The sequence below is a fragment of the Haliotis rufescens genome, unplaced genomic scaffold, assembly GCF_023055435.1.
Source record: "Haliotis rufescens isolate VD_foot unplaced genomic scaffold, xgHalRufe1.0.p SCAF_3, whole genome shotgun sequence".
Taxonomy (NCBI): Eukaryota; Metazoa; Mollusca; class Gastropoda; order Lepetellida; family Haliotidae; genus Haliotis; species Haliotis rufescens.
In genome coordinates, this window is record NW_025964001.1 from 42,783,507 (window position 1) to 42,811,370 (window position 27,864).

Below are 27,864 nucleotides of genomic sequence, written 5' to 3' on the forward strand. Positions count from 1 at the left end.
GGAACCGTATGAATGAATGTCGGTACGACAGACTCTGGTGTGATGTACTGTGTGTGTGAGCCTGAAGGCTCGGGGTGCATGGGCTCACACACAGGGTACATCACACAAGATTCTTGTAGTGTAACATCATGCCTGACCCACAGACGCTCTTCGACCCTGAGATATGCAGAAGATACGGTATGCGACGGGCGTTTGGTTCGTTTGTATTCGATCCTGGTGAAATGAAATTATAAATCATCTGGTATTCTGACCTCCAAAAAACCCATAGAAATGCATCAATTGGTGACGTTGCCAGACGTTCATTGAAAAATGTGAATAATACGTTTATACAGGAGACATAGTAGAAGGGTTTAGAAGGAGGTTTTGCGTTATTTTTAAATTCTCCTTGATAGCTGTATCTTAGTATTAAATCAATTAAATGAATAATTGAGTTTTACTCCTCCTTGAAGAGTATTCCAGTTCTATCACGGATGAGTCAGCTGCGAAAAAGGTTAGAATACCAGAGAGGATCACTAAAACAGACTGGGTACCTGGGCAAGTGTTGTGTTTTATATGACACCTTGGTAAGAACAAGCTAGCAAATCCAAACTATCAAACAAAGGACCTGTCAAAGCTTCAGAGAGAAAAGACCAAACTCAGATGTATTGTCTGCGAAAATCTCATCCCCAGAATTTCAACGCAGGACATCACACCTGGTACTGGTGAAGTCGAATTGAAGCAGGTCTCAGACGTTTACCCTCTGGTGAAACCCACGAGCATGGTGCTGTCAAACCTAGAAATATAATCACAACGAATCTAAGATTCGTACCCACGGTCATAGGTTTCTGGTACGCACAAGGGACGCAACTCGCGCCGCGTAGTGCAGTGCCTTAGATGACTTGGCTAGCCCTGGTCATAAATCATTAAATCAATATTGATAAGATCAACTGAAAATTTCATAATTGAATCATAACTATGAATAACTTTGATGACTGCAGTCGAATATTGACAATGGTCCGCAGGATCTTTTTGTTTGAGGGTTTATGCGCGCGTGAAGACATACACTGCGGTGTGTATATGTGACCTGTGTAGACTTGCTCAAGTCTCTAATGCAAAAATGGTTAGTTTAAATCATAATTTCTAGATCACATAAATAAGAAGAACAAGTCGTCCCTATAAGAGACCGGCGTCCTTGTTTCTGAATACCACATTCCATTGCCTTGTCAATATTATGTTCTATAATTACATACCACAATAACAATTTTTGACATATGGCTATTGGACAAATCATTTACAAACATATGAGCACTGATACAAACAGTTTATACACAGAATGGAATCCAACTCAAAAATGGTCTCACGTGTGAAAAATAAACTGATGGGTGGAAAACGGGGGCCGTGTGGTCAGGTATAGTTATATACACCCATGGACTTAGTATTCAGTACAGCCTTGGAGCACGGTTATGGTCTGTGTTACCGTGGTAGATAAACTCACCCAATGAGACTGTGTTGCTAGGATACCAATACCAGAGGCACTATGGATCAGTATTCCGACAGGCATCGCAATGCAAGTACACTATTAATAAACATGACTTTGCAAAGCGTTGAAGCGGAACTTTGACACAGCGAAAACCGCATACCACAGCAGCCGAAGCGAGACTGGTCCACACATAAACCGTTCTTTAAATAGATATACACCCTTGCCCTCTGACCTATATAATCTGCGCTCACTGAGCGCACAGGTTATGGGGTAGGCCTAGCGCTGCATGGAAAGTCTGCATGCATCTTAATAGCCCACGACCCATGGTGAAAGTTACACGTGTGTCTGTTCTTCCAGCTGAGCTGTCCTCGTGTCATCGTGTCCTTGGGTCCTGGTGTACTCAACACAGAGCCGTGAAACTGACAGTGTGAGTATTAATCGCTGATCGCCATGTTCCTAACTCGGAAGTACACGCCCAGCACTTGCAGTGAGGACGTTGTGTACCATGAAACAGAACAACAGCATAACGCATGCACGCATGTCTCACTTAATTCATATTAATACACTCTGTAGACGAATGTATGCATTCATTCTCCACTTGCAGAAACTGGGCCGGACAGGGTAGTTGGTGTTCTACTTAGCTGTGATGACAAAGGGAAATTCGAACTGAAAGGTTGATCTGGTATGATCTGGTATGAGAAAATAAATATGTCCGTATGCATATATGTAGTAAAACACAATCCCATCCCTTATGTATTGTTCTCAGCCCTATATCCGTGTCCATTTCTATAAACCCTTACCTCACATCTATATATATACTATGCCTATCGAATTCGCCTAGTTTACACACGGGTGTGTTAATCTCGGCTTGTCAGTTGGGCTAAGGTCAAGACAGCTGGCATAATAACACTGAGTATTTCTACACTTCATGTCGCCGACATAATATGCCAGCCTTAAACCTATCGGGCGTTATAATCTTTACATTACGATCGATATGATTCAAGCAAATGTTGGTATTTGACCTGTTATATAACCGTTAACTCACGTTATGTTATCGACTTATATATAAATCATCCTCGGGCATTTGTCTCTTGTAGTAATGAGATTGTTGGGCATTTTCCACTTGTTTATAACTGACTAGTTCTTAAACCTGATTTCATCAATTATAAATCAATTTAATGGTTATAGAGCATCCGCGGTGTCAGGTTTGGTTGCTTCTCCTAATCTACTGGTTAGATAAAGCACTGTTGGCAGCAAGTATAACAGAAATATGAAACGCCAACGCAAGAACAACCAGTCTCAATGCCATCGTGCGTGATAGGCAAAATACCGGTTAAAATTATATGAATGTTGAAACTAGATGTTCGCGAAAAGGGTAAGCACGTCCTGCCCTGCACGTGTTCTATGTTAGCCTGTGACTAGATATATTGATGTCTATCCTCACATCTATTAATAGATAGGTATCAAGATGACCACGGAGAAGAGACGCTTGCCTTATGCAAAGGAGTTTGTCCGGAGTCTGGTGGAGACGACCGATGACGAGGAGCGAGTGGCTGAGGTCGAACAGTTCCTGCTGGAGACGATGTCACAGACACTGGCGGAGGTGGAGACGCGGTTCAGAACGTACATGCAGAAGCTACATCAAGTGACAGGCGAGCAGAATTCCCAGACGATGCGTAGTACGATAACCCGGATGGAAAAACAGATCAACTCGAGATTCCACACAAAAGACTCCTTCGGTTTGTTTTTTTACATCAAATACTGGTAATGAATAGATGATAATTCAGCTGATATCTTAACCTCCACTAACTCATAGACATGTGTTTTTTGTCAAGGTCCTGGTATCTAAAAAAGAGTCTTTAAAAGATGTGGAGACATGGTGCAGAGGTTAACATGAAGGATTTCAGAAGTTGATTTTTTCTACTTTTTCGTGTGCAGCCTTTCTTATGTGTCAATACTAGTAGTCATTAAACTGAGACAATGTGACAAATGATTTAAATACCGCATTACTAATAAATAACTTATTACTTTGGTTTTGGGTTGTTTTTTTTGCATTTAACAGAAAAGAGGTCAAAGGTTAGTCATATACACAGAGAGGCTCTGAGGAACTGCTACACTTTGCTCACAAGTGACCTTGAACTCTTCAAATCCAGCATCATTGATGACCTTCTAGCATCGGATGTGATGTCCGTGTCAGACAAGGACAGTATCAGAGGTAAAGACTCGAGGAGAGGTCAGAACGAGGAATTCTTCAGCTACATCGTGGGGCGTCTGTCTTTTGAGGACTTCCACCGCCTCCTGCTGCCTGCCCTGAGGAAGGATCATCGTCACGTGGCGGAGGCGCTGATCTCGGAACTGGACAGACTGGAGGAGGAGCATGAGGAGGAGCAGTGCGTGGCCTGTAGAGCCAGGAGATATGTGCAGGTGAGGAAGGAGTTTCGTATAAAAGGAATTGACTGTTTCAATATTCAGGTTTCCAACAAGAAAATCGTTTATGCCATCTGCAATGAAGATATCGCCATACTTCCTTATCTTTTACTTTTAGAATCCCCATTCGCTGCACTATTCTCAACATCTAGCACATACTACTGGACCCTCGTGAACTAAGTGACCATCAGCTCAAATAATTATGATGAACATTTTGAACAGATTCTGTAATATTATTGAACGGCTGATACATAAAATATAGTATATAGTGGAATTTGTTTTTCGTGATTATTAAAAGTATTACATTTATCAAAATATGACTACACCTATAGCCCCTAAAGAATTTTTGTTTTCACATTGACAGCTCAAAAGGGTGGCAACTCCTTTGCTACAACAAAAGATTATAGAAATTCCTCTGTTTGGCGATCTCAAGAGTTCTGGAATGTCCAACAATACCAAATGGACAGAGCTTAGGAAAGAGGTGTCCGACAAAGACATCATTGCTGCCATGGCTAAAAAGTATCCTGATCTACACAAGGAATTTAAGCAACTGGAGTGTGACACTCTGAACTGTTCTTGTCCCACTCGCGACGTTCAGGACACTGGTGTTCCAGAAACACCAGAGAGAGTCTTCACTGCACAGGAAAGTGTCAGTGAATATGAGAGCTGCTTGACAGATTCTTTTGAGATCGAAGAAATTGAAAATATAATGGGTGATCTGTCGTTCCAAACAGATAAGTTTGAGGAAGGTAAATTGTCGTTCAGTTGCGTATAATACATCAATACATGAACATTACAGTTTTGGAATGTTTATTATTTATAAGCTGCCGGGAAAAAGAATGTATACACCCATATTTGATGGTGGCTAAAAATGAAACAAACAAGGAATGGTTATTCGACGGTGATGTATTTGATGCGGGTATGAGAGTTGTGTTTTAGGCCTTTCAGCCCAGTAACGTTTTGATCACGGTTATATTTTTTTGGTCAAATCCAAATTTTAAGTGTACACTTTTTTGACCCGGCAGTTTAGTTTACACATGTGACAGCTCTGGACTGATGCTGAAATCACCATTAATCAGTGACTCTGTTTTATGTCCAACTGTGCAAATGCTTGCGTCCGATAACATTCAACAGGCTGTCTGGGTTTCTTACATTAAACAGGCAATTATTTTACACAGAGTTTCCGAAGGATCAATGTTTGAAGCCTTGTTGCAACATTTCTGGGTTTTTTTGTTTCAGAATACAAGATGACAGCTGTTCCTAGAGGCATCTGTGTCATCATCAACAATAAACGCTTCAAGAAAGGCTTCCCGACAAGAAGAGGGGGAGTGGACATTGACGAAGAACATTTGAGTGAATTGTTCACTAAACTCCAGTTCACCATAAATTTGCAAACAGATTTAACGTCAGTCGATATGATGAACAAACTAAAGAGCTATGCCGAACAAGATCACAGCGAGTACGACGCGTTTGTTTGTTTTATTCTCACAAATGGTACCGAATACGGTGTCGCTGGAAGCGATGGTAAACTAGTAAAAGTGCAAGATCTTACGTCAATGTTCCACGCATCAAAGTGTCCAACGTTAGCAGGCAAACCCAAAATGTTCTTCATCCAAGCATCAAGAGGAGGCAATTTCATGAGTGAATTGGTTCAGGATGACAAGTCGGATATTTCAACTGCTGACGAAGCCGACATTTTCATTGGGCACAGCACCGTTCAGGGATACAACAGTGCCAGAAATACAAAATATGGCAGTTATTTCGTCAGTGCTTTGGTCAGAACGTTAGACAACCACGGTGATCAGCAGGACCTCTTGAGTTGCCTGGCGATGGTCAACAAGGATATATCAAGGATACGAATGGGTCACAAATGGGAAACATATAAACAGGTGCCCGCCCCACAGTTTACTCTGACAAAGAAGGTGTACCTGACAAGTGATCCGCAGTGGCCTTATCCCAGTCTGGCGTCCACGGACACTTTAGGGGAGGAGAATCCATGATTTTGGGGGGGATTAGAGGGAGTTGGATGGTTGGTTGGTTGGTTGTTTTACGCCGCAGTCAGCAATATCCCAGCTATACGACTGCGGTCTGTAAATAATAGAGTCTGGACCAGACAATCCAGTGATTGATATCATGAGCATCGATCCACTCAATTGGGATCGCTGACATGCTTCAACCAAGTCAGCGAGCCTAACCACCCGATCCCTTAAGTCGCCTCTTACGACAAGCTTAGTCGCCTTTTTACGGCAAGCATGGGTTGCTGAAGACCTATTCTTACCCGGATCTTTCACGGGTCTTAGAGGGAGTACAGACTTTGCTGGTATGGGACAATGAAAGACCTTGAGATGATAAGTAAAATCCCAGATCCCAGGTCTTTAAGAGAATCACAACTCACGGGGAATTACTGGAATCACAGATCCTTATATTATTGTGAGAGTCGCAGATCCTGGTGCTTTTATGAGAGTCGCAGATCCTGCTGTTATTATGATAGTCACAGATGTTGATGTTATTATCAGAGTCGCAGAACCTGCTGTTATTATCAGAGTCACAGACCCTGTAGTTATTATGAGAGTCGCAGATCCTGATGTTATTATGACAGACACAGATCATGTTATTATCAGAGTCGCAGAACTTGTTATTATGATAGTCACAGACCCTGATGTTAATATGATAGACAGAGATCATGATGTTATTATCAGAGTCGCAGATCCTGGTGCTATTATGAGAGTCACAGACCCTGATGTTATTATGATAGACACAGATCCTGATGTTATTATCAGAGTCGCAGAACTTGTTATTATGATAGTCACAGACCCTAATGTTATTATGATAGTCGCAGACCCTGGTGTTATTAGGAGAGTCGCAGATCCTGACGTTATTATGATAGTCGCAGATCCTGGTGTTATTATCAGATTCACGGACCCTGATGTTATTAGGAGAGTCGCAGATCCTGACGTTATTATGATAGTCGCAGATCCTGGTGTTATTATCAGATTCACGGACCCTGATGTTATTACGATCCTGGTGGTATGGTCACAGATCCTGGTGGTATGGTCACAGATCCTGGTGGTATGGTATTGGGAGAATGACACTACCGTACCGGGTGGTTATAAGGAGTATATTAAGATCGCCAGAGAAGAATATATGTGCGCTGTGTAAATATTCATATATCAAATGACAAGATTGAAAAAGTAAATAAATGAAACATATGCCCAGTTTGCGACTGACTGTCATCATCAACATTACTCAGGTGCTTGAATACTGTCACCTCAATCACATATCCGTGTCATACCCACATTGTGTTCAACATTAACGACTTTCTCAAGCACAGGATTGAATACACTCATGACTAATTGATACCAACCAACTGAGCAGCACGATTGTAGGACAAACACGTTTATATGTCCTGCTAATAAATATATTTTTATTACTGCTGCCTATGAATATTGTTTTTAAGCATTGTTGAGAGAAACGGTTGCATAAAAGCGTACAAGTTTTCCTGCGGGGCACTTGCCACGGTTGTATAAAGGCCTCCATGTATGTCTGCGGGCGCCCTGTCACGTTGCTATAAAGACCTACATGTTTATCTGCGGGGCACCCTGTTACGGTTGTTTAAAGGCCTACATGTATGTCTGCGAGGCACCCTGTTACGGTTGTATAAAGGCCGACATGTATGTCTGCGGGGCACCCTGTCGCGTTGCTATAAAGACCTACATGTTTGTCTGCGGGGCACCCTGTTACGGTTGTATAAAGGCCTACATGTATATCTGCGAGGCACCCTGTTACGGTTGTTTAAAGGCCGACATGTATGTCTGCGGGGCACCCTGTCGCGTTGCTATAAAGACCTACATGTTTATCTGCGGGGCACCCTGTTACGGTTGTATAAAGGCCTACATGTATATCTGCGAGGCACCCTGTTACGGTTGTTTAAAGGCCTACATGTATGTCTGCGAGGCACCCTGATACGGTTGTATAAAGGCCTACATGTATGTCTGCGGGGCACCCTGTTACGGTTGTATAAAGGCCTCCATGTATGTCTGCGGGCGCCCTGTCACGTTGCTATAAAGGCCTACATGTATATCTGCGGGGCACCCTGTTACGGTTGTATAAAGGCCTACATGTATATCTGCGAGGCACCCTGTTACGGTTGTATAAAGGCCTACATGTATGATTGCGGGGCACCCTGTCACGTTGGTATAAAGGTCTACATGTATATCTGCGCCGAAGTTCTGGGTTCAATTCCCCACATGGTTACAATATGTGAAGCTCATTTTTGGTGTCCCGCGCGTAGATATTGCTGGAATACTGCTAAACGTGGCGTTAAACCATACTCACATGGGCCTATACGTTGTATCTCTGCGAAGGTCCCTGTGACATTGGTATAAACACAAGTCTACACCTTGTGTCATCGGTTTTCACAGGTGATCTTGATAAAATACTATGTATCCCGCCTTGGAGGGAAACACATTTCTCAGCGGGAGAATAGTGAGTGAGTAGTTTTTAAAGCCGCTTTTAACAGTATTACAGTTATATCACGGCGTGTCAGCTTAATGTGGGAGGAAAGCCCGAAGTGATGCAGGTCTCAGACGTTTACCCACGAGCACGGATATGGTGCTGACGAACCTAGAAACATAATCGGGGCAAACCGGGATTCGAACCCACAATCATAGGTTTCTGGCGTGCTCAAGGGACGCAACTCTGCACAGCGGGAGAATAAATCACGGCTTCGAAGCAAAAAGCCGCACGTTTCTTCCGAGTCAATGATAGTCCCCTTACATAGTTAACCACAGCTCAGTTGAACAGCTGTTTTGAATTTGTGTTAAGTCGCTAATTCTTTTACAAATCTTTTACAATGTCATATTTAAACATGTCGGTAAGATAATTCGTAATGGCCGTGTCACCCGAGTGACACTGCTACAATTCATAGTATGACCTTAGATACTAATAACATAATAATGAGTCAAGGAAAGTAGATCCCTTACGGACCAACGCAATCCGTGGGTGATAATGAAAATGTACTGCAATAGAAACAGCAGAAATTACATAATCTCAATTCCAGCATATCTGGTATGTTTTTACATATAAAGTTGCCCCCCTAGATTTTTTATAGAAAACAGTTTTATTTGAATCAAGTCAATTATCAATAATTTGTATCCACAGCCAAAGTCATCTTTATCATTTTTTAGGCTTTATTTTCTTCCGACAGGCCATTCCCTATGACGTGAAGCATAATAAATATGGATGGAATTTGGGTGCTGTGTCGCGTGGCTCACCGAGCGTAGGCAGAGGGGCGGGGCGTAAGATTCAAGGGAGATAACTCTAATTTGACGTGTCGCGACCGACGCAAGGCTTTTGTGTTTTGCAGTGTCCGTGAAAGTCAACGATGTCGATCAGTCAAGATTCGTTTGGTAAATCCGCGGTAGGAGAAGCCGTTACAAGGTGACAGTAGTATTGCACGCATACTTTGATTTCACGTGTCGTTAATGACATCTGACATCCATACGTAAATCTACAGTTTGGAACCAAACAGACCTAGATCTATTTGAAACAACCAGTTGAACCACAGCACGAACCAGACGTGTCATTTCACTGTCTGGACGAGCGAGACACATAGTCCCTGAAATATGGTTATCTATACAGTTCAAAGAAATATGTCCTATGTGGGGACCCACAGTGTACCTCTCTTAATTTCAGGAGCATGGGCTGAAACATTTGAGAAGGGGATGGGGGTAAATAGCGGTAAATAGAATCTAGTAGGCCTACCTAGTGTAGTGTAGAAAATTCTGGACTGACAATTTATTCATATGGGTCCAGTGTTTCAGTAATATCACTGAACCTGCTTCAGTGGCCCAGGGTTCACTCTAGGAAGGTTCTGACATGGGCCATTTATGTGAAAATTTCAAATATTCCAGAGGTACGCCCATACAGCACAATGTTAAAATACCCCCTTGTATTTGAAAATGTGGGCCGTTTTTTCATATTTAGGGGCTAAAAGCACAATGTCCCACCCTAGAATTATCGCTGTGGCCTGTGGCTTAGAACTGGGGTCTATAAGAGGGTATACATACTCACTGTCAGACGGCGATAGGAAGACTAGATCTAGATTTTCATTGGATCCCCCAATAATATAGCTTTATCATATATCTGTCTGTTTTCTCATTTGTTTGTCTATCAACAACTGATACGATTATTCCGGAATCAGATTGTGTTTGGGTTGTGTGAGGAAACAGGTTAATATTACCATAAAACCAATTTGCAGCTTGTTCAACCCCCAAAGCTGTAAAGTTATCTCAATTTCCTAAAACTACTTACATGTTTTATAAATATTGTTTGGCTTCAAGGTTATAGTTTATTTAATCTTACTGTAGTCTTGTGACTCTTTTTCCACAAAAACTTTTTAGCTGTGAGAAACATAAAGCAAAACCGTTTGAAGTCTATCAGTTGCTACAATAGATACAAGACATAGGCCAGTATAGTTATCATCATTTTACAGTGTGCCTTGCAAAGATATACTACCTGTAGGCCTAAATACCAACATTGATGGCAGTGTGTATATTAAATACGCAACTTTGCCCTTCGTTGGTAATATGACAGGTTTTTCTTAGCCTGTTCGTGAAATACTTTCTTTTCTTTTAAATATCAGTCAGTGAAAAGTTAAAAATTATAATGGTCTACATTTGGAGCAGATCTGCACATGATTCATTTTTAAGCAGCTGATTACCGTATTAGACGTAATAAGTGCCCCACTCTAATAAGCCCCAACGGCGACATTTGCTAAGATATTGGCTAGTGAACAATCCCAATTAGCACCCCTTCCGATTGATCAATGTACACAAGACTTATTTATTCGCGTATAATACGCACTCATGTGTTATATGCACCCTTAATTATGGGCATTTAATTCTGGAAAAATATATCTGTCGTACATAAACATTTCAGGCTGTCAGCATAAACCACGAAATTTATCTTTCAACTCTGTTTTTTTCACCAAAATAACATTCTAATAAGAGCCCCCTATTTCTAATTATTTCTTATTATATCGAAGATGGTATATTCATATAAAATTTTATGTTTTTTGCACCTTCATAATTTCAAAATGGTCTCAGATTTCATTGTGGTGATCAAATTGATACATTGTGTTTGTAGGAAATAACTGAGCATGATATTGGATAAAAAATAACTTCACCCTCCTATGGTTTGATATCATATATATTAACACTGGTCGAGAAAAGTAGAAAATGTCCTCTTCAGCAAGCCTCTAAATACTTGTGTTGATAAGTAATATCAAAAGACACTCAGATTATATTTCTGTTTATCTAGACAGTTTAAAATAATATATCAATGTAAACATCAATCCACAAAGTGATCTGTTTCCTAATTTCAGATACACGTTCCAGAACAAGAACAACGTCCTCGTGAGAGTCCTAGATTATGGCGGCATCATCACTGACATCATCGTCCCGGACAGGAAGGGCAAGATGGAGGATGTCAGTCTCGGCTTTGATAACATGGAAGGTAGGGCCTGCAACAATAAATGTGACCAACTATGAGATAAGGGACCTTTGGGTGACAAATCAGATTTTGACTTCTCATTATATTTCAAAACTACAGCATCTTCGGAACACAAAAATAGAATTCACAAGCTTCAATTTATATTTATTACAGAGATGCATGGCATCAAACATTTGGACTCATTTACTGACTTAGAACTGTTAGTGCACAAATAATTGCAGTTTTTAGATATAATGTCTGTTCAATGGAAAATAGACATGTATGCCGAAAGTTTTTTTAAATGATTTTTCTATTACATTATGAACTAATGAGAGAAAAAAGATGTGTTTGTACAGTTTGCACACATTGCAATTTTTACTGAAGTAAGTTGACATCAGACGTCTTTATGACGTCACAGCACAATTGTATCCTAGCATCAATAAGGTCCCTTTTGTCCTGGTGGGTCACAATTGTAAAGTATTTTACTTCATTGAAAACTGTTTAGCATACTTCCATCATGACACTCAAAGTATGTGTTATGTTTTAGAATTAATTGATGTATACTTCCAACATATGATCATTATAAATCAATGGCAGAAATATAAACTGAATCAATTAAAAACTACTGACATATTTTGTCTAAAAAAATCAAGCTAAAATATTTTCTACATTTTGTTGTTTGGACTTAAATTCAGGTGTGTTTGGAAGAAAGAACTGATTAAGCTAATATTGACCTACATATTTCCGGTTAGGCTATGCTGGGGGTCCATACATGGGTGCTCTGATTGGTCGATACGCCAACAGGATCGCCGGTGGACAGTTCACTCTAGATGGCGCCTCCTACTCTCTGTTTGTCAACAACGGACCTAACAGTCTGCATGGAGGAAAGAGAGGATTTGACAAGGTGAGAGTACACTGAGAATAAGCAAGTACACTGTTGGGCAAAACTTTAGCTAAATCTGCATTTTCCACTGGAACTTACGCAGTGTTGAAATACTTTTTAAACCCAACAAGACAGTAGGGTAGGTGCCCCAAAGTGTTGCCTGCCCATCTTCAAAATGACCTGCCCGCACTCAGACATTATAAATATTACAAAATTGCAAAAACTAAGAGACAAATCAAGTCTTGATTCAGTTGAAATCATGCAAACAATTACTTGAGAATCTACCAGGAGTAATAAGAAAACTGAATAAGTAGTCTGAGAATTATCTGCCCAACAGTCAGGTAGGTGGAGGAAAATTTGATGCAGCCTGACAGAAAAGGCAGCTATTTTGGACAGTGAACATATGTACATCTCAATATGATATCAGTATGAATAACTGAAGCATGTGTCCTCCTTTGATGAGTAGAATTACCATTTTCTTAAACTGAATGCAAGGATCTGAGTGGTTGTGTTCTTTACGCATGTCTATTTGACCTTCCATAGATTGGATTTGGTTCCTGCGAAGGTTTGGTTCCTGCGATAATTATTATTTCTTGGTTTGTCAGCACCATACATGTGTCCTTGGGTCCCATTAAAAAGGTAAACGTCTGAGACCTGCAGCACTTCAGGCTTTCCTCCCACATTAAGCTGACACTGAGATATCACTGGAATACTGTGCAAGGCAGTGTTAAACCATATTCACACACTCTTGCGTCGGATCTGTGAAGATCCAGGATAGTATAGGTCTTCAGCAACCCGGGCTTGCTGTAAAAGGCGACTATGCTTGAAAGAAGCAAGTAAGGAAATCGGGTGGTCAGACTCGCTGACTTGGTAGATGCATGTTATTGTATCCCAATGGTGTGAATTGATGCTTATGATGTCAATCACTGGATTGTCTGGTCTAGACTCGATTATTTACAGACCAAGTGGTCATATAGGTGGAATATTGCCGAGTGCAGCATTAAAGAAAAAAAAAAAAAAAAAAAGCTCTTGCGATCGGGTGGTTGATGCATGTCATCTGATCCCAGTTGCCTAGATCGATGTTTGTGATATCAATCACTGGACTGTCTGGTCCAGATTCGATTATCTACAGTCCGCCGTCATATAGCTGGAATATTGCTTAATACGGTGTTAAACAACAAACAAACAAACTCTTGTGATCGTACTTGAGGCACAAGAGATTATTTGAAGTGCAAAGTTGCTTTGAGACATGAGGCCCCATTCTGCATGTTTGGTGCCACGGCTGTCAAAACTCTTAAACAAGACTTTCAACAGTCATAATATGAAGCTTACAGGTGTTCCTCAGTAGAACAGGTTCTCAACTCTGAAATAACACTGTAGAACCCAAACAAATATGTCTTTAAAAAATTGTTTGTAAGTGTTTTAGCAACCCTCCATTGTTTGTATTTGTAAACTAACTTTTCATGTAAGTCAGATGTTGGAGTGTCTGGAATTGTGTTGGTTATGGCCCCACCCTGGTAGACTGGACGTACAGGTTGATTGCTTGGTATGACTTAGGGCCCTATTACGTATGGTGTGAAGGGCCAGTGAGAATAAGGGAAGAGTCTCCAAACTATACAGGTCCTTCATGGTCTTGAACAGAATACATATTTTTGAGTTTGGTGGGCCTATTTTGTTGAAATATTGATCATATCTGTGTCAGTTTCATAAAAAAAGTCTGCTTTGAAACATTTATGTTCTTTGACTGGTAATTTCCGTGAATAGAGCTTCTGCCCAGAGAGCGGAAGGTCGGTGGCTTGATCCCTGGCCGTGTCATACATTCTGGAGCTTAACATTAAGGGGCTAAAACAAGGACTGGGTGGCTCGGAGTCAGTATACTGTGTCTGAGTAGGGTATTCATGTTAAACTGTGGCATGGTATCTCAGTGGGTTAGCACAATAAAACACATTAGCCCAGATTAGTACAAGCACACATATAACACACAAGTTCAATAATCATATTTAAACTCCATGTCATTATCATATCACCTGACAGGGAACACAACTTCTTCATTGTAATTTGTATATACAATGAAGAAGTTGTCATCCACATGATCCATTATCTTCCTTGTCATATGCCAACTTCTAAATGCCTGTAAAGAATCTCGCTACTGATATGGATCCCCAACACCTACTGAGGTTTATACTAACAGGGGCACTATGTTTCACCTCTCTAGCGACTATGGGAGGCTAAGGTTGATGGCAACAGACTGAGCCTCAAATATGTCAGCCCTGACGGTGAGGAGAACTACCCAGGGGAGGTAACTCTGACAGTCACATACGAACTGACTGATGAGAATGAGCTGATCATCGACTACACGGCAACATCGACCAAGGCAACACCTGTCAACTTCACCAACCACGCCTACTTCAATCTGGGAGGACATGTGAGTTGCTTTGGGAACAATTAATCATGCATGGTCTGGTATTTATGTGTTTAAATATAACATTTAAACTCAACGTTGTAGATGTCAAAAGGGTCAAGTGTCACTGGTCAGTTAGGAAGTCAAGTTTTGAAATCATACTGTGCTGGGTTCAATAGACCATCATGTAAAATAGAATGAAATAAGCTTTGTACTTACTATTCTTGGTATTCCAGGAAGAGTTATTGCAAAGTGTTATTAAGGATTGACTTCAATATGTTTTTGCCTTTATGGAGTTACATATACTGACATGTTGAAGTATATTCTTATAAATATATATGTCAATAGAATAAGACTTTAATATATTTAATCAATAACACACAAAAAATGTAGACAACTGTATGAAATCAGTGACATCATTCAGAGTAATATTTAACGCAACATAAGCACCGCCCATTTTATTCTCAGCCAGTCAGCGAACAGTAGTCTGCTTTTGGGCTTGGCCTAAAAAATTCAAAAAAAGAATCGCTTGGCTAGCCAATAAAATGCCATGGAATTGCAATTTATATATTGAGCTTAATATTAACTTCAGTAACATTACAGCAATGTGTCATCTTTTATATCAATTCATGTGTGTCAAATTTATTGCCATATATATATGTTGTACTGCATTGCAGTACATGAAAATAATAGATCACTGTCATATAGCTGAAATATTGCTGAGTGCAGCAATAGACAACAAGCAAACAAACAATTGTGAATATGATGGTGCATTGTTGTGCTTCTACTGAAGACTGCACATATAGAAAACATCATTCAGCTCCCTATGGCTGATAGTTTGATATAATGATGTTTTATAAATGAAATTACAAAATCTCTTGGCAGGCATCAGGGAAGGTTGACGATCATCTTGTACAGATCAATGCGGAACATTTTCTGCCCCTGGATGAAAACTCTATTCCTACAGGTACAAAACCCTTATGTGATCTGCATTTCAATACTACACTTGTGTCAGCTGCTGTAACCCATCTCTACGCTGCTGCTCCCTATAAATGATTTTTTATAGACTTTTGGGTACAAAGAACTTAGGGCTATTCTATGATGATTTCCAGGGTTCCAGATCCAAATCAGCACCACAACTTATATGCTTCTACAACGTGCATGTATCATGATCTAACTTATCTTATACACAATCAAATTCACTGTCTGAACACATTATTTATCTATTCTAGGTGAGATCCGGGGCGTGGAGGGAACAGAATGGGACCTGAGGACCCCTGTACGACTTGGGGACCGACTTGGACAGGTGCCCGGTGGAAAAGGATTCGACCACAACTTCAACCTGTCCCTGTCTGGAGAAAGGCGTCTTGCAGCAAGGTGAGAAGGCAAATTATTAGGAGTAATGAATATTTTCAAATCAAAAACATGATAAGCATGATGGCACATTTCAAGATAAGTTCAACACAAGCATACATTTTGGATGTCTGAACTGCATGTGATGAAGGTGAAGTGTGATAAAGTGTTTTGTGCCAACAGAGTGGAGCACCCCCCGAGTGGACGGTGGATGGAGTGCTACACCACAGAGCCAGGGGTGCAGTTCTACACCAGCTTCTATCTGCAGGACCTCGCGGGGAAGGGAGGGGCCAACTACTCCCAGTACGGAGGATTCTGTCTGGAGGCTCAGCACTACCCTGACAGCATCAATCAGGTGGGTCAGCACTACCCTGACAGCATCAATCAGGTGGGTCAGCACAACCCTGACAGCATCAATCAGGTGGGTCAGCACCTGACAGCATCAATCAGGTGGGTCAGCACTACCCTGACAGCATCAATCAGGTGGGTCAGCACTACCCTGACAGCATCAACCAGGTAGGTCAGCACTACCCTTACAGCATCAATCATGTGGGTCAGCACTACCCTGACAGCATCAATCATGTGGGTCAGCACTACCCTGACAGCATCAACCAGGTAGGTCAGCACTACCCTTACAGCATCAATCATGTGGGTCAGCACTACCCTGACAGCATCAATCAGGTGGGTCAGCACTACCCTGACAGCATCAACCAGGTAGGTCAGCACTACCCTTACAGCATCAATCATGTGGGTCAGCACTACCCTGACAGCATCAATCAGGTGGGTCAGCACTACCCTGACAGCATCAACCAGGTAGGTCAGCACTACCCTTACAGCATCAATCAGGTGGGTCAGCACTATCCTGACAGCATCCCAGCATCAGCGTCTGTATGAAAGTCATTCTGCTTTGGAGTTAAAACTTCAAGTGGCCTGTTGAATTTCTGATAATGATGTAGACATGGAATTTATATAATTTTTTTGTATTGTATAAGAGGGCCCATTTTACTAGCTGGAGACATAATAAAACTAAATATTGTTTTGTTTAATTTATTTCTTAGACCGGAAGCTTTTTAGTAGAGGTGGCGGGCCCGTGAAATGATAAATAATACATGTATGGCCTTAGATTCATCGGATGAAACCAATGTTATGAAGATGTCTTTCTGTGGGATGACCGTTCTGAATAAGGTTAACCAACTAGTGATATCAATGTTGCAATACACATGACCAGTGCTGGCAATGCATCACCTTCTGCAGGCATAAGGTTTCTGTTTCAGCCAAGTTTCCCAAACTGTATTCTACGTCAAGGGGAAACATACAGACAGACGACATCTTACAAGTTCGGCATCAGCAGCTAATTGCTTTACAGCTGGAACAGTCAATGAATTCGATCTTTTTCAAAATGCACACTGACAACACTGGGAACTTTCAAGGGCTACTGAGTTCCTCCAGCCTGGACAGTATCTTAGTGTAGGAGCAGGTCTCGGGATTTCATATGAAGAAGTAGTGACTTTATGATGTACAATCTCATTCAAATCAGATCTCAGTTCCCGCTGCCACTTAACAGTGATCAGAGGACATCCCATTACGGGTCAGGTCAGAACAACCTTTCATCCGACCAATCAGAGAATCGCTTACTAGATCAGGAAAGTGAAAGTTGGAATGTGTTTTCTAATCAAACAATCTCGAAAAAATTTAACACAGGGTATTCTGAATGCCAGTTATGGACTTTGTGACTGATTCTGTCAAAATCATCCTCTATCTCTCGCTTCAATGAGATAAGCATTCCCCGTGCAAAGTGCTCTCATACAATCTACGCCATCTATTTTGTTCTGTTTTCAAATTTTGAATCAAGACTTGTCAAGATATTTGTCAAAGCCAAGTCGCCAGTTTGAAACTTGTGTCGTATATCTGGAGAATGCTGCTTTCTGATTGGCTAATGCCGACGTCATGTTAGTCATTTCATTGGTCGGTCAAAGTTCGCTAAAGGATGTTCTGACATGACCCATTATGGGATGTTCTGAAATCTGTGTTTAGTGGTACCGAGAAACTAAGATCTGAATTTAATGAGGTTGGATGATGTAAGACTGTTTAGACAGTAGATATTTATTGTCCCAATGTTCTTGGCAGCTACTTCTACCTGGGAGGTTTTTATATGTTACTATGGTTATTTGTTATACATAGTTTAATCATGTATGAGATTCCATATTTTGAGAAGGTTGTTGTGAGTTGATTTGCATGTAGTTGAAGAATGTTGATGATTTGAGAGACACTATAATGTACACAGCCTCTTCAAGAGATCATCAGGCCAACACAGTCATCACAGTCTCATTGTCAAATCTGACTTTGGTTGATGGTCCAAAATTGATGTTGGGAAGGTTTACAATGAACCACAGTGATCAATGCTTTCCCTCAAGTGAAAGGGGGACATCATTTGGTATTCTGAGCAAATACCGGTACATACAAATGCAATTTATCAAAAGATTGTTTTTAAGCATCAGTTCAAGAATCCATCACCAAAAAAGTGATAAAAAAAGAGTAAGGCTTAAAAAATAACAGAGTTGGTTCTCAGGAGATGACTTTTGAAAATATAGTGCTGGCGGTGTTTTTTTTGTTTTTTTGCTTTTTCAATCTAGTATGTAACCAAATAAACAGTATGTGTACCATCAACCTGGGAAAGGGCCTCCCTACATAAACAAGCACACAAACTCCTATTGCCGCCATGACAACATAAACATGAGATGTGCAGTAAAGCAGTACGCATGTAACGGGAAGTAACTATGTTGTATTGGATCACATTGTTATTAAGTATTAGGATTTCTTTTTTATATATATATAGAAATAAAAGTTAAACGTGCTGCAGACTTTATGATGATGCGGGCGGTGCCTGAGAACCAAGACTATAATTTCTTTTAGCCTCAAGAGATGTATTGTTATAGAACTCACATTAACTATTTATGTATACTATTCACCCAACCAATTCTATCTTCCTTGCAACCCGAGCTTGGCCATGACCTGGATTCCTGTACTGTGCTGTGGCTGCAAGTCCATCTTCCTGAGGCAAGGGAGTTAACGGACTAGAAATGTCCCGTTTCCACTTTTACAGTCAGTTAACTCCCTTGCCTTGAGAAGATGCTACAATTCCTGTTCCAAGGTGCTGTCAAATATTTTATGGTTATATAGGAACACTTAGAACAAGCTTGCATTTAGCACAGTTGAAGGATTACATTTTGTTAAAGCCAATATCTTGCTCCACAGTCTTTGTATGTCTGAGGTTATTTTGGTATATTCTGAGTTTGATTGAATGGCATCATTGAGAATTGATTTTGACAACACTTTGAACAGTATGTCTCTCATATTGGGTGGTTTGACTCGATCACTGGGTGTTGACTTATTGTATTCCTGATTGTAAAGATTATTGCTCATGTTTCCAGCTACTTGCTTGACAGGTCCATATTCAGTAATTTTGTGAGTGATATGGCTGTCACGTTGCTGAATGTCGCACTCAGTCTTATATTGTAACTTGTGGGGGGGCTCTACAGATAGCAAGTCGCTCAGGTCATTCGCCCATGACCAGAAAAGCATGCTAAGGACCAGCTAAGGGAGGCAACTCTATACAGCATAGCTTACAACCCCAGTCTGACAGGCACAATTACCCTCTTCATAATGAATTAATAAATCAATACAAGTTAATCAGCGTGAATGGTAATGAAAAAAACTGAAATACACTGAGCTGAATGTGTCGACTACCTTGTTCTTGTCAGGTTTAGGACTGAACTGAAAGTCTTTACTAGCCTGGGTAAAGATAAAAAGATGTAATGTTATAATAATGGAGAAATTTTGGAATTTGTCCTAGACCCGGGCTAGGAGGCTTCAGGGAAGTTGTAACCCTGTCTGGCGTTGATGATCGGTTTTATGAGATGAGGCGTTCCATGACTGTAAATAGATATTCACAGGTATATACCACTCATTGTTAAGTTTCTGAAGTATTCTTGGCACCAAGTGCAATTGTTATATTTTGCAAGAGAAATCTAAGTTTTATTGAGAGATTATCTAGGATGGCACTAATGTGTAAAGATCCAAGACATGTGACAGCAGTTTAGTGTTCACAGTACCAATGTATTAAACTGTAGGAAGGAAAGAACATGTTGCCTCTGCTTTTGTCACAGCACAGCTGCTTGAATGTCAGTCTTCGTGTCATTTTAATGACAGAATCTGTATGAACCCAAGAGAAGTTCAAGAAAGTATAAGTCATTCAAACACTTCTTGTCAACTTGTATGTCATTATGTGTGTCAATCTACAGGTATGATCCTCCTAATTACACAGAGACAATGCCTCGGTTCTTAAAATCGGACTAATTACACAGAGATAATGCCTCAGGTCCACACATGGCACTAATTACACGGAGACAGTGCTTCAGTTCTACAAATGGCACTAGCTACATACAGATAATGCCTCAGTTTTTCAAATGGCACTAATTACACGGAAACAATGCCTTACTTCTACAAATGGCACTAATTACACAGAGACAATGCATCAGTTCCACAAATTGCGCTAATTACACAGAGACAATGCCTCGATTCAACAAATGGCACTTATTACACGGAGACAATGCCCCGGTTCTACAAATGGCACGATTTACACGGAGACAATGCCTCGGTTCTACAAATGGCACGAATTACACAGAGACAATGCCTCGGTTCTACAAATGGCACTAAATTCACGGAGACAATGCCTTAGTTCTACAAATGGCACTAATTACGCAGAGACAATGCATCAGTTCCACAAATGGCGCTAATTACACAGAGACAATGCCTCGGTTCTACAAATGGCACTAAATACACGGAAACAATGCCTTACTTCTACAAATGGCACTAATTACACAGAGACAATGCATCAGTTCCACAAATGGCGCTAATTACACAGAGACAATGCCTCGATTCGACAAATGGCACTTATTACACGGAGACAATGCCTCGGTTCTACAAATGGCACTAAATACACGGAGACAATGCCTTAGTTCTACAAATGGCACTAATTACGCAGAGACAACGTCTCAGTTCCACACATGGCACTAATTGCACGGAGACAATGCCTCAGTTCTACAAATGGCACTAATAATACTGATAATAATAATATTACGAGAATTTAGTAAGGCATTTCAACGTTGCCCAATTTCCCGCCTTTGCGTACGATATCGGTGACATAAGTCGCATAAGATGAGGAAGACCCTGCATCAACCCAGCAGCCCAGGGTCGGGACTTCCGGGTCCTACATCTTCGACACAGTACACTCGCTTAAACGACCCGTAATTGCACAGACAGTCCGTAAATGATTACAAGCTGCCGGAATCCGAGAAAGACGGTCCGACGTTTGTGCTCTCCGACGTTTGTGCTCTTTCACGTCAACGTGATCAACTTCAACTTACCCAACGTCGGTCTAGCGTTTGGTTTAGTGACGAATCCGTTTTTCTGCTTCAAAGGAGACATGGGCAGATCCGTGGGTATGGGCGAGGGAATGAGCGTTATACCGGATGTTGCGTACAAGAAGTCGACAGATTCGGCGGAGGAAGTGTCATGGTGTGGAAAGACATCTCTTTTGGGCGAGGGGGGCACGGGTGGCCCAGTCGTCTAAGGCGCCGCGATTCGCTGTGCAGTGTTGCGTCCTTTGGGCACGTCAGAAATCTATGATTGTGGGTTCGAATCCCGGTTCACCCTGATCATGTTTCTAACTTTGTCAGCACTCACTCTTTTGGGCGAAGAGCAGATATTGTTTAAAAATTCAGGGCAACGCAACAAGTGTGCGTCATCGTTATGAGATTTTACGGCCTCATTTTGTCCCGGCTGTGCAAGCTCCAGGCGTCGTTTTACAGCATGACAGTGGTCATCCCCACACTGCAAACATCTGAGCTTATTCTCTGAGAGTACAGAACATAAAATTACTCATGTGGCTGTAATTTATTGTGACTATCCTGCCTATCCATGGGAAGGTAGTTGCCTTCTCCATCTCAAAACCCACAGTTCATGGCAACAAGAGATATTTCTTTGTTTTTATTCTTTTCATCCTCTTCTATCGTTATGCAAAACAAAAAAATCATTCCAGTTGGTACATAACTTTATTTCAAGAGAAAGATGGATTGATAATACATGGGAGTAAATGATGAAATACATATAGTTTCCGCTAATTGTAAAGGCCTAGCCGCAAAGACCAAACGAAAAGAAGTCATGAATGTATATAGAAAAAAGAAATTCTCTATCATTTGTTTGCAAGATGTTCATATTTCCAAAGATAATGAAATTCTTATGAAAAATGAATGGGGTCTTGATAGTGTCATTGCACCGTACAAGTCAAATGCCCGACGTGTAGCAATCTTGAATATAAGATACACAAGACTTGTATTGACGATAATGCTAATTACAATATTTTTTACATTACGGTTGACGGTATAAAGTTTAAGCTCACCACAGTGTATGGTCCAAACTCCGATCACCCTTTATTTTACAAAACATTATTTGAAAAAAATGATTATATGGGTACATTGTATATGACTCTTTAGTAATATACCGCCTCCGTGGTCTAGTGGGAGAGCGGAAGGTCCGGGGTTCGATCCCCGGCCGCGTCATACCAAAAGACGTTAAAAGATGGTACTCGTTGTTACCCTGTCTGGCGCTCGACATTAAGGGGCTAAAACAAGGACTGGTCGGCTCGGAGTCAGTATACTGTGTCTGAGTGGGGTATTCATGTTAAACTGCGGCATGGTATCTCAGTGAGCTTGCACTATAAATCGGCATCAGTCCGGACTAGTACAAGCAGGCACACACACACATACACGTGCATGCACGTCGCTATATAAGTGCAATAATCTTGGACGCGACGTTAAACACAATTTCACCTCACCTCACCTCATGCTATCAACCACTGGTGTGTCTCGCCTAGGTTTGGTTATTTAATTGTTGCCTTGATCACAGAGTATAACAATCCGAAACCTACTAGGTCTGCATGGCGCCCAGTGGCACTTCCCCCGGTGCCACCTAACTGTCCGGCCTGTCTTGGATGTACTGGTGAAGTGTATCAGACATACAGGAACATGTCAGTATTCAACGTTCATGGGCGTCTGTAACTAGCAAAGAAAAACGTCTTTTTAGATACACGTTCCAGAACAAGAACAACGTCATCGTGAGAGTCCTAGATTATGGCGGCATCATCACTGACATCATCGTCCCGGACAGAAAGGGCAAGATGGAGGACGTCAACCTCGGCTTTGATGATATGGAAGGTAGGCAGAGGGTAGGGGATATTTTACTTGATTGTCGATGACTACATACATAACAATTACATTGTATGTATATATTCTCTTTTACAATATAAGTATATCGATAATTAAAAAAACTTTCACATTAATAGATCCCCATCATATTCTTAGATCATCTCATGTTCCTCATTTCTTACATGACACAAGGTTATGCTGGGGGCAGATATATGGGTGCTCTGATTGGGCGAGTCGCTAACAGGATCGCAGGTGGACAGTTCAGTCTCGAAGGCACCTCCTATTCTCTGGCTGTCAACAACGGACCCAACAGTCTACATGGGGGAAAGAGAGGATTTGACAAGGTCAGTTGTAGGCCTACGACTGTGTAGGCTACACAACGATGTACTGAACAGCATTCCCTCGCTAAGCGATCTCTCAATTGGAAATGTGGTGAAAGAAATACGTCTCAATCTACTGTTTGTCTCTTGGCCATCTTCCCGAGGTCATCTTTCCTCGCTTGATTTGATGCACTTCGCGATGTAAGACCCGTTTTATCACAATATAGACCTTGATCATCGATTAGATCGTCTTGACCGGGCGTTGCCATTTTGTTTGAAACAAATGCAAGTGATGGAATCGGATTGGTCCATAGGACCACTGGTGGTGCTACGATCGAGCCCAGGAATTCGAGCCTAGTTCGGCAAGGGTGGAAACTGGACTTTAAAAGTCAGTTAACTCTCTTGCCTCGGGAAGATGTCTCTTTGCTGACAGGAAACACTAGTCGTGTGTCCTAAATACAGATAGCAGAATATGTCAGGTTGTAAACGAATGTAACATGTGTCACTATAAATTTTCCTCATTATCATAGTCTGAGTAACCCAATGTGAAGAATGTAGTTACTTGCAGAGTCATATGTTCTGCCAATATGTTTAATTCATCATGTTGCAAAACTTCTAGAGATTCTGGGAGGCTAAGGTTGATGGCAACAGACTGAGCCTTAAATATGTCAGCCCTGACGGTGAGGAGACCTACCCAGGGGAGGTAACTCTGACAGTCACATACGAACTGACAGATGAGAATAAGCTGATCATCGACTACACGGCAACATCGACCAACGCAACACCTGTCAACTTCACCAACCACGCTTACTTCAATCTGGGAGGACATGTGAGTTGCTATGGTTGTTTCAACTATTCAGGACATGTCAGTTAGCATTGTAATAATAATATGTCGGTACATATATGTTGATTGGAATATTGATATCGAAGTACTAAGAAAAAACTTCAGACACCGATGGGATTATGGGGGTCTCGTAGCTTCTGGATTCGAAGAGTAACCACGAATGTGAACCTTGTCCTTGGAGCACCGAACAGTGCCACCACATTGTGACGTGTCCTCAGTGACGCATGACATTATTCCTAGGGTTACTGTGGTCTTATAGTTATATTGTGTGGCTTAATTCGCTAACACCTGGCTGATCCCTGCGTATATTATTCTCCACTGTTGTGCCTTTTACGTCAACGTTGTCGTATTGCTAATGAGTTTGGAGATGGTATGTCACACAGATGTGGACCTGCAAGTCGTTCCTCCAACGGTACTTTGCTTATTCATGGCTCTTCGTGACAAAAGCAAGTTGACGGATAAGGCTTTAGGAGACATCAACAGTTGAAGATTTGAAGTATTTATGTTTGCTACACTGAGTGTTCTTACGTTCTTAGGGCGGTCGGGTAGCCTAGTGGTTAAAGCGTTCGCTCGTCACGCCGAAGACCCGGGTTCGATTCCCGACATGGGTACAATGTGTTAAGCCCATTTCTGATGTCCCCCGCCACGACATTGCTGGAATATTGCTAAAAGCGGCGTAAAATCAAGCTCACTCTCACGTTCTTTACGTTCGTGAAATTCCCGAGGACACGTGTCAGTCATGTTGTATGTTTTCATTTGTCAGGGCTCAGGGAAGGTTGACGATCATGTTGTACAACTCAATGCAGAGTCTTTCTTACCTGTGGATGACAACGCGATTCCAACAGGTAAATTTGTAACTATTGGTCACGGTGTGGTTATATAATGTTTGACATAGGTAGAGACGATATACTGACGATCTTCTACCACTTATAACCATGTCTTACTGTAGTCTCTGGACTTTTCCAGGTGAGATCCGGAGAGTGGAGGGAACAGAATGGGACCTGAGGTCCCCTGTACGTCTTGGGGACCGGCTTGGAGGGGTGCCCGGTGGAAAGGGTTTCGACCACAACTTCAACCTGTCCGTGTCTGGAGAAAGGCGTCTTGCAGCAAGGTGGGGACTTTTGAATCTTACCATTTCTGCTCCAATGGGTAAATACGTTAACAGGATATTTCCACATCATGTTGTATGATCCTTGCAACGTCCATTAGGAAATGATAATGCGTGGATATATATACCTGTTAGGCCTGTTCAATCTACTGTTGGTATCGCCTTTTTCGGAATCAGGCATAATTGTGTTTTACCATTCGCCCGTCCGTAGCTGCAGGGCAAAGAAGCAACCATTTCCAAATCACCCTTCAAAGAATCGGAGAAACCAGTGAACCCAGTAGTGATCTGTTGTCTAGTATCTCTAGGTTTAAGTAATACAGGTTACACACATTTCTGAAATACATTTATCGTTTTTATGAGATTTCAGTTTGACTGAACAAAGTAATACAGTGACAAAGTGTGAACTCAATGTATCAGACTATGTACTATTGGCACTCATTGTGGATCGAACTAATTGGATTATTCGAAACATTAGATGGTCCACATGACTTCGAGTTAACGAGTGTTTGTTGTTGTTCCTTTTTTTGGAAACTAGCATTTTGATATACAAAGATGGTGGCTGATTGCAGAGTGGAGCACCCGCCGAGTGGGAGGTGGATGGAGTGCCACACCACGGAGCCAGGAGTGCAGTTCTACACCGGTTTCTTCATTAAAGATCTGAAAGGGAAAGAAGGGGCAAACTACTCCCAATTTGGAGGATTCTGTCTGGAGGCTCAGCACTACCCTGACAGCATCAATCAGGTGGGTCAGCACTACGTTGTCAGCATCAATCAGGTGGGTCAGCACTACCCTGACAGCTTCAATCAGGTGGGTCAGCACTACCCTGACAGCATCAATCAGGTGGGTCAGCACTACGTTGTCAACATCAATCAGGTGGGTCAGCACTACCCTGACAGCTTCAATCAGGTGGGTCAGCACTACCCTGACAGCATCAATCAGGTGGGTCAGCACTACCTTGACTCCATCAATCAGGTGGGTCAGCACCTTACAGCATCAATCAGGTGGGTCAGCACTACCCTGACAGCATCAATCATGTGGGTCAGGACTACCCTGACAGCGTTAACCAGGTGGGTCAGCTCTACCCTGACAGCATCAATCAGGTGGGTCAGCACTACTCTGACATCGTCAATCAGGTGGGCCAGTGCTACCCTGACAGCATCAATCAGGTGGGTCAACATTAACCAGGTGGGTCAGCTCTACCCTGACAGCGTTAACCAGGTGGGTCAGCTCTACCCTGACAGCATCAATCAGGTGCGTCAGCACTACCTTGTCAGCATCAATCAGGTGGATCAGCACTACCCTGACAGTATCAATCAGGTGGGTAAGCACTACCCTGACAGCATCAGTCTGGTGGGTCAGCACTTGACAGCATCAATCAGGTGGGTCAGCACCTGACAGCATCAATCAGGTGGGTCAGCACTACCCCGACAGCTTCAATCAGATGGGTCAGCACTACCCCGACAGCTTCAATCAGGTGGGTCAGCGCTACCCTGACAGCATCAATCAGGTGGGTCAGCACTACTCTGACATCGTCAATCAGGTGGGTCAGTGCTACCCTGACAGCATCAATCAGGTGGGTCAACATTAACCAGGTGGGTCAGCTCTACCCTGACATCGTCAATCAGGTGGGTCAGCTCTAGCCTGACATCGTCAATCAGGTGGGTCAGCACTACCCCGACAGCATCAATCAGGTGGGTCAGCACTACCCTGACAGCATCAATCAGACATGAGAGATAGTATATGCATCTCCAGCACTATCAAGGGGTAGGCCAGATTGTTTCTTGGGTCTCAAGCACATTTAATGTAGTGGGTCAGATATGACCCTGGGTATCCAGGACTACCAGGGGATATACATGTATGTATATGGAGAAATTCAATCACACCACACGAACTGTTCTAACACATGTTCCAGTTTTATCTTCAGTATAGAACAATTCGTGTCGTGTGGATATTTTTTAAACTCGTTATATATGTGCACATATAAAACACACATTAACACCATCACGTGTCCAACTGTTTTAGCCAAGCTTCCCCAACAGCGTCCTACGTCCCGGGGAGATATACCGGCAGACGACATCGTATACGTTTGGTGTCAGCAACTGAGGAGAGGAAACTAGAGTCTTCCAAGCCGTATCACATTCAGTCTTCCCACACCGCTAGTTTATACTTGAGTGTAGCATAATTGAATAATACGGTGTGCTTTGGTCTTTGTGACCTCTGGGCCTTAATTCAACTTGTTGATATAAATGTTAAGAACACTTTGTAGTTCCAACTGAAGCGTTTTTCTTATAATTACACTTTGAATTTTCTTGG

General features: G+C 41.8%; 2 protein-coding genes across 6 annotated transcripts; both read left to right on the plus strand.

Moving 5' to 3' along the window:
- Positions 1–1,682: 1,682 nt before the first annotated feature.
- Positions 1,683–7,316, plus strand: LOC124123423 (caspase-8-like). 2 transcript variants are annotated; one of them, XM_046486652.2, is made up of 5 exons: positions 1,683–2,141; positions 2,916–3,198; positions 3,522–3,883; positions 4,251–4,635; positions 5,126–7,316. In XM_046486652.2, exons 2-5 carry the CDS (start codon positions 2,928–2,930, stop codon positions 5,884–5,886), a joined length of 1,779 nt encoding a protein of 592 aa, XP_046342608.2. In that variant the 5' UTR covers positions 1,683–2,141; positions 2,916–2,927; the 3' UTR covers positions 5,887–7,316. The 2 variants fall into 2 exon arrangements, with proteins under 2 accessions (XP_046342608.2, XP_046342607.2); XM_046486651.2 differs by having other exon boundaries at positions 1,683–1,886.
- A 1,904-nt stretch (positions 7,317–9,220) lies between these two features.
- Positions 9,221–27,860, plus strand: LOC124123470 (galactose mutarotase-like). Of its 4 annotated transcripts, none has more exons than XM_048402966.1 (8): positions 9,221–9,325; positions 11,271–11,401; positions 12,130–12,281; positions 14,476–14,685; positions 15,547–15,628; positions 15,894–16,038; positions 26,121–26,292; positions 27,574–27,860. In XM_048402966.1, the coding sequence occupies exons 1-8, from the start codon at positions 9,270–9,272 to the stop codon at positions 27,652–27,654; spliced, it is 1,029 nt and encodes a 342-aa protein (XP_048258923.1). In that variant the 5' UTR covers positions 9,221–9,269; the 3' UTR covers positions 27,655–27,860. The 4 variants fall into 4 exon arrangements, with proteins under 4 accessions (XP_048258923.1, XP_048258922.1, XP_048258921.1 ...); XM_048402965.1 differs by lacking the exon at positions 15,894–16,038 and adding an exon at positions 25,410–25,554; XM_048402964.1 differs by lacking the exons at positions 11,271–11,401; positions 12,130–12,281; positions 14,476–14,685; positions 15,547–15,628; positions 15,894–16,038 and adding exons at positions 23,158–23,288; positions 23,472–23,623; positions 24,219–24,428; positions 25,207–25,288; positions 25,410–25,554.
- Positions 27,861–27,864: the final 4 nt, after the last annotated feature.

Excerpts from the sequence above, each read along its gene's own strand:
- LOC124123423 (XM_046486652.2), top strand. The coding sequence starts at position 2,928 with ATGACCACGGAGAAGAGACGCTTGCCTTATGCAAAGGAGTTTGTCCGG. Across the intron at positions 3,199-3,521 it reads CCACACAAAAGACTCCTTCG|AAAAGAGGTCAAAGGTTAGT; the intron begins GTTTGTTTTTTT and ends TGCATTTAACAG. Across the intron at positions 3,884-4,250 it reads GAGCCAGGAGATATGTGCAG|CTCAAAAGGGTGGCAACTCC; the intron begins GTGAGGAAGGAG and ends TCACATTGACAG.
- LOC124123470 (XM_048402966.1), top strand. The coding sequence starts at position 9,270 with ATGTCGATCAGTCAAGATTCGTTTGGTAAATCCGCGGTAGGAGAAGCC. Across the intron at positions 11,402-12,129 it reads CGGCTTTGATAACATGGAAG|GCTATGCTGGGGGTCCATAC; the intron begins GTAGGGCCTGCA and ends ATTTCCGGTTAG. Across the intron at positions 16,039-26,120 it reads GAAAGGCGTCTTGCAGCAAG|AGTGGAGCACCCGCCGAGTG; the intron begins GTGAGAAGGCAA and ends GGCTGATTGCAG.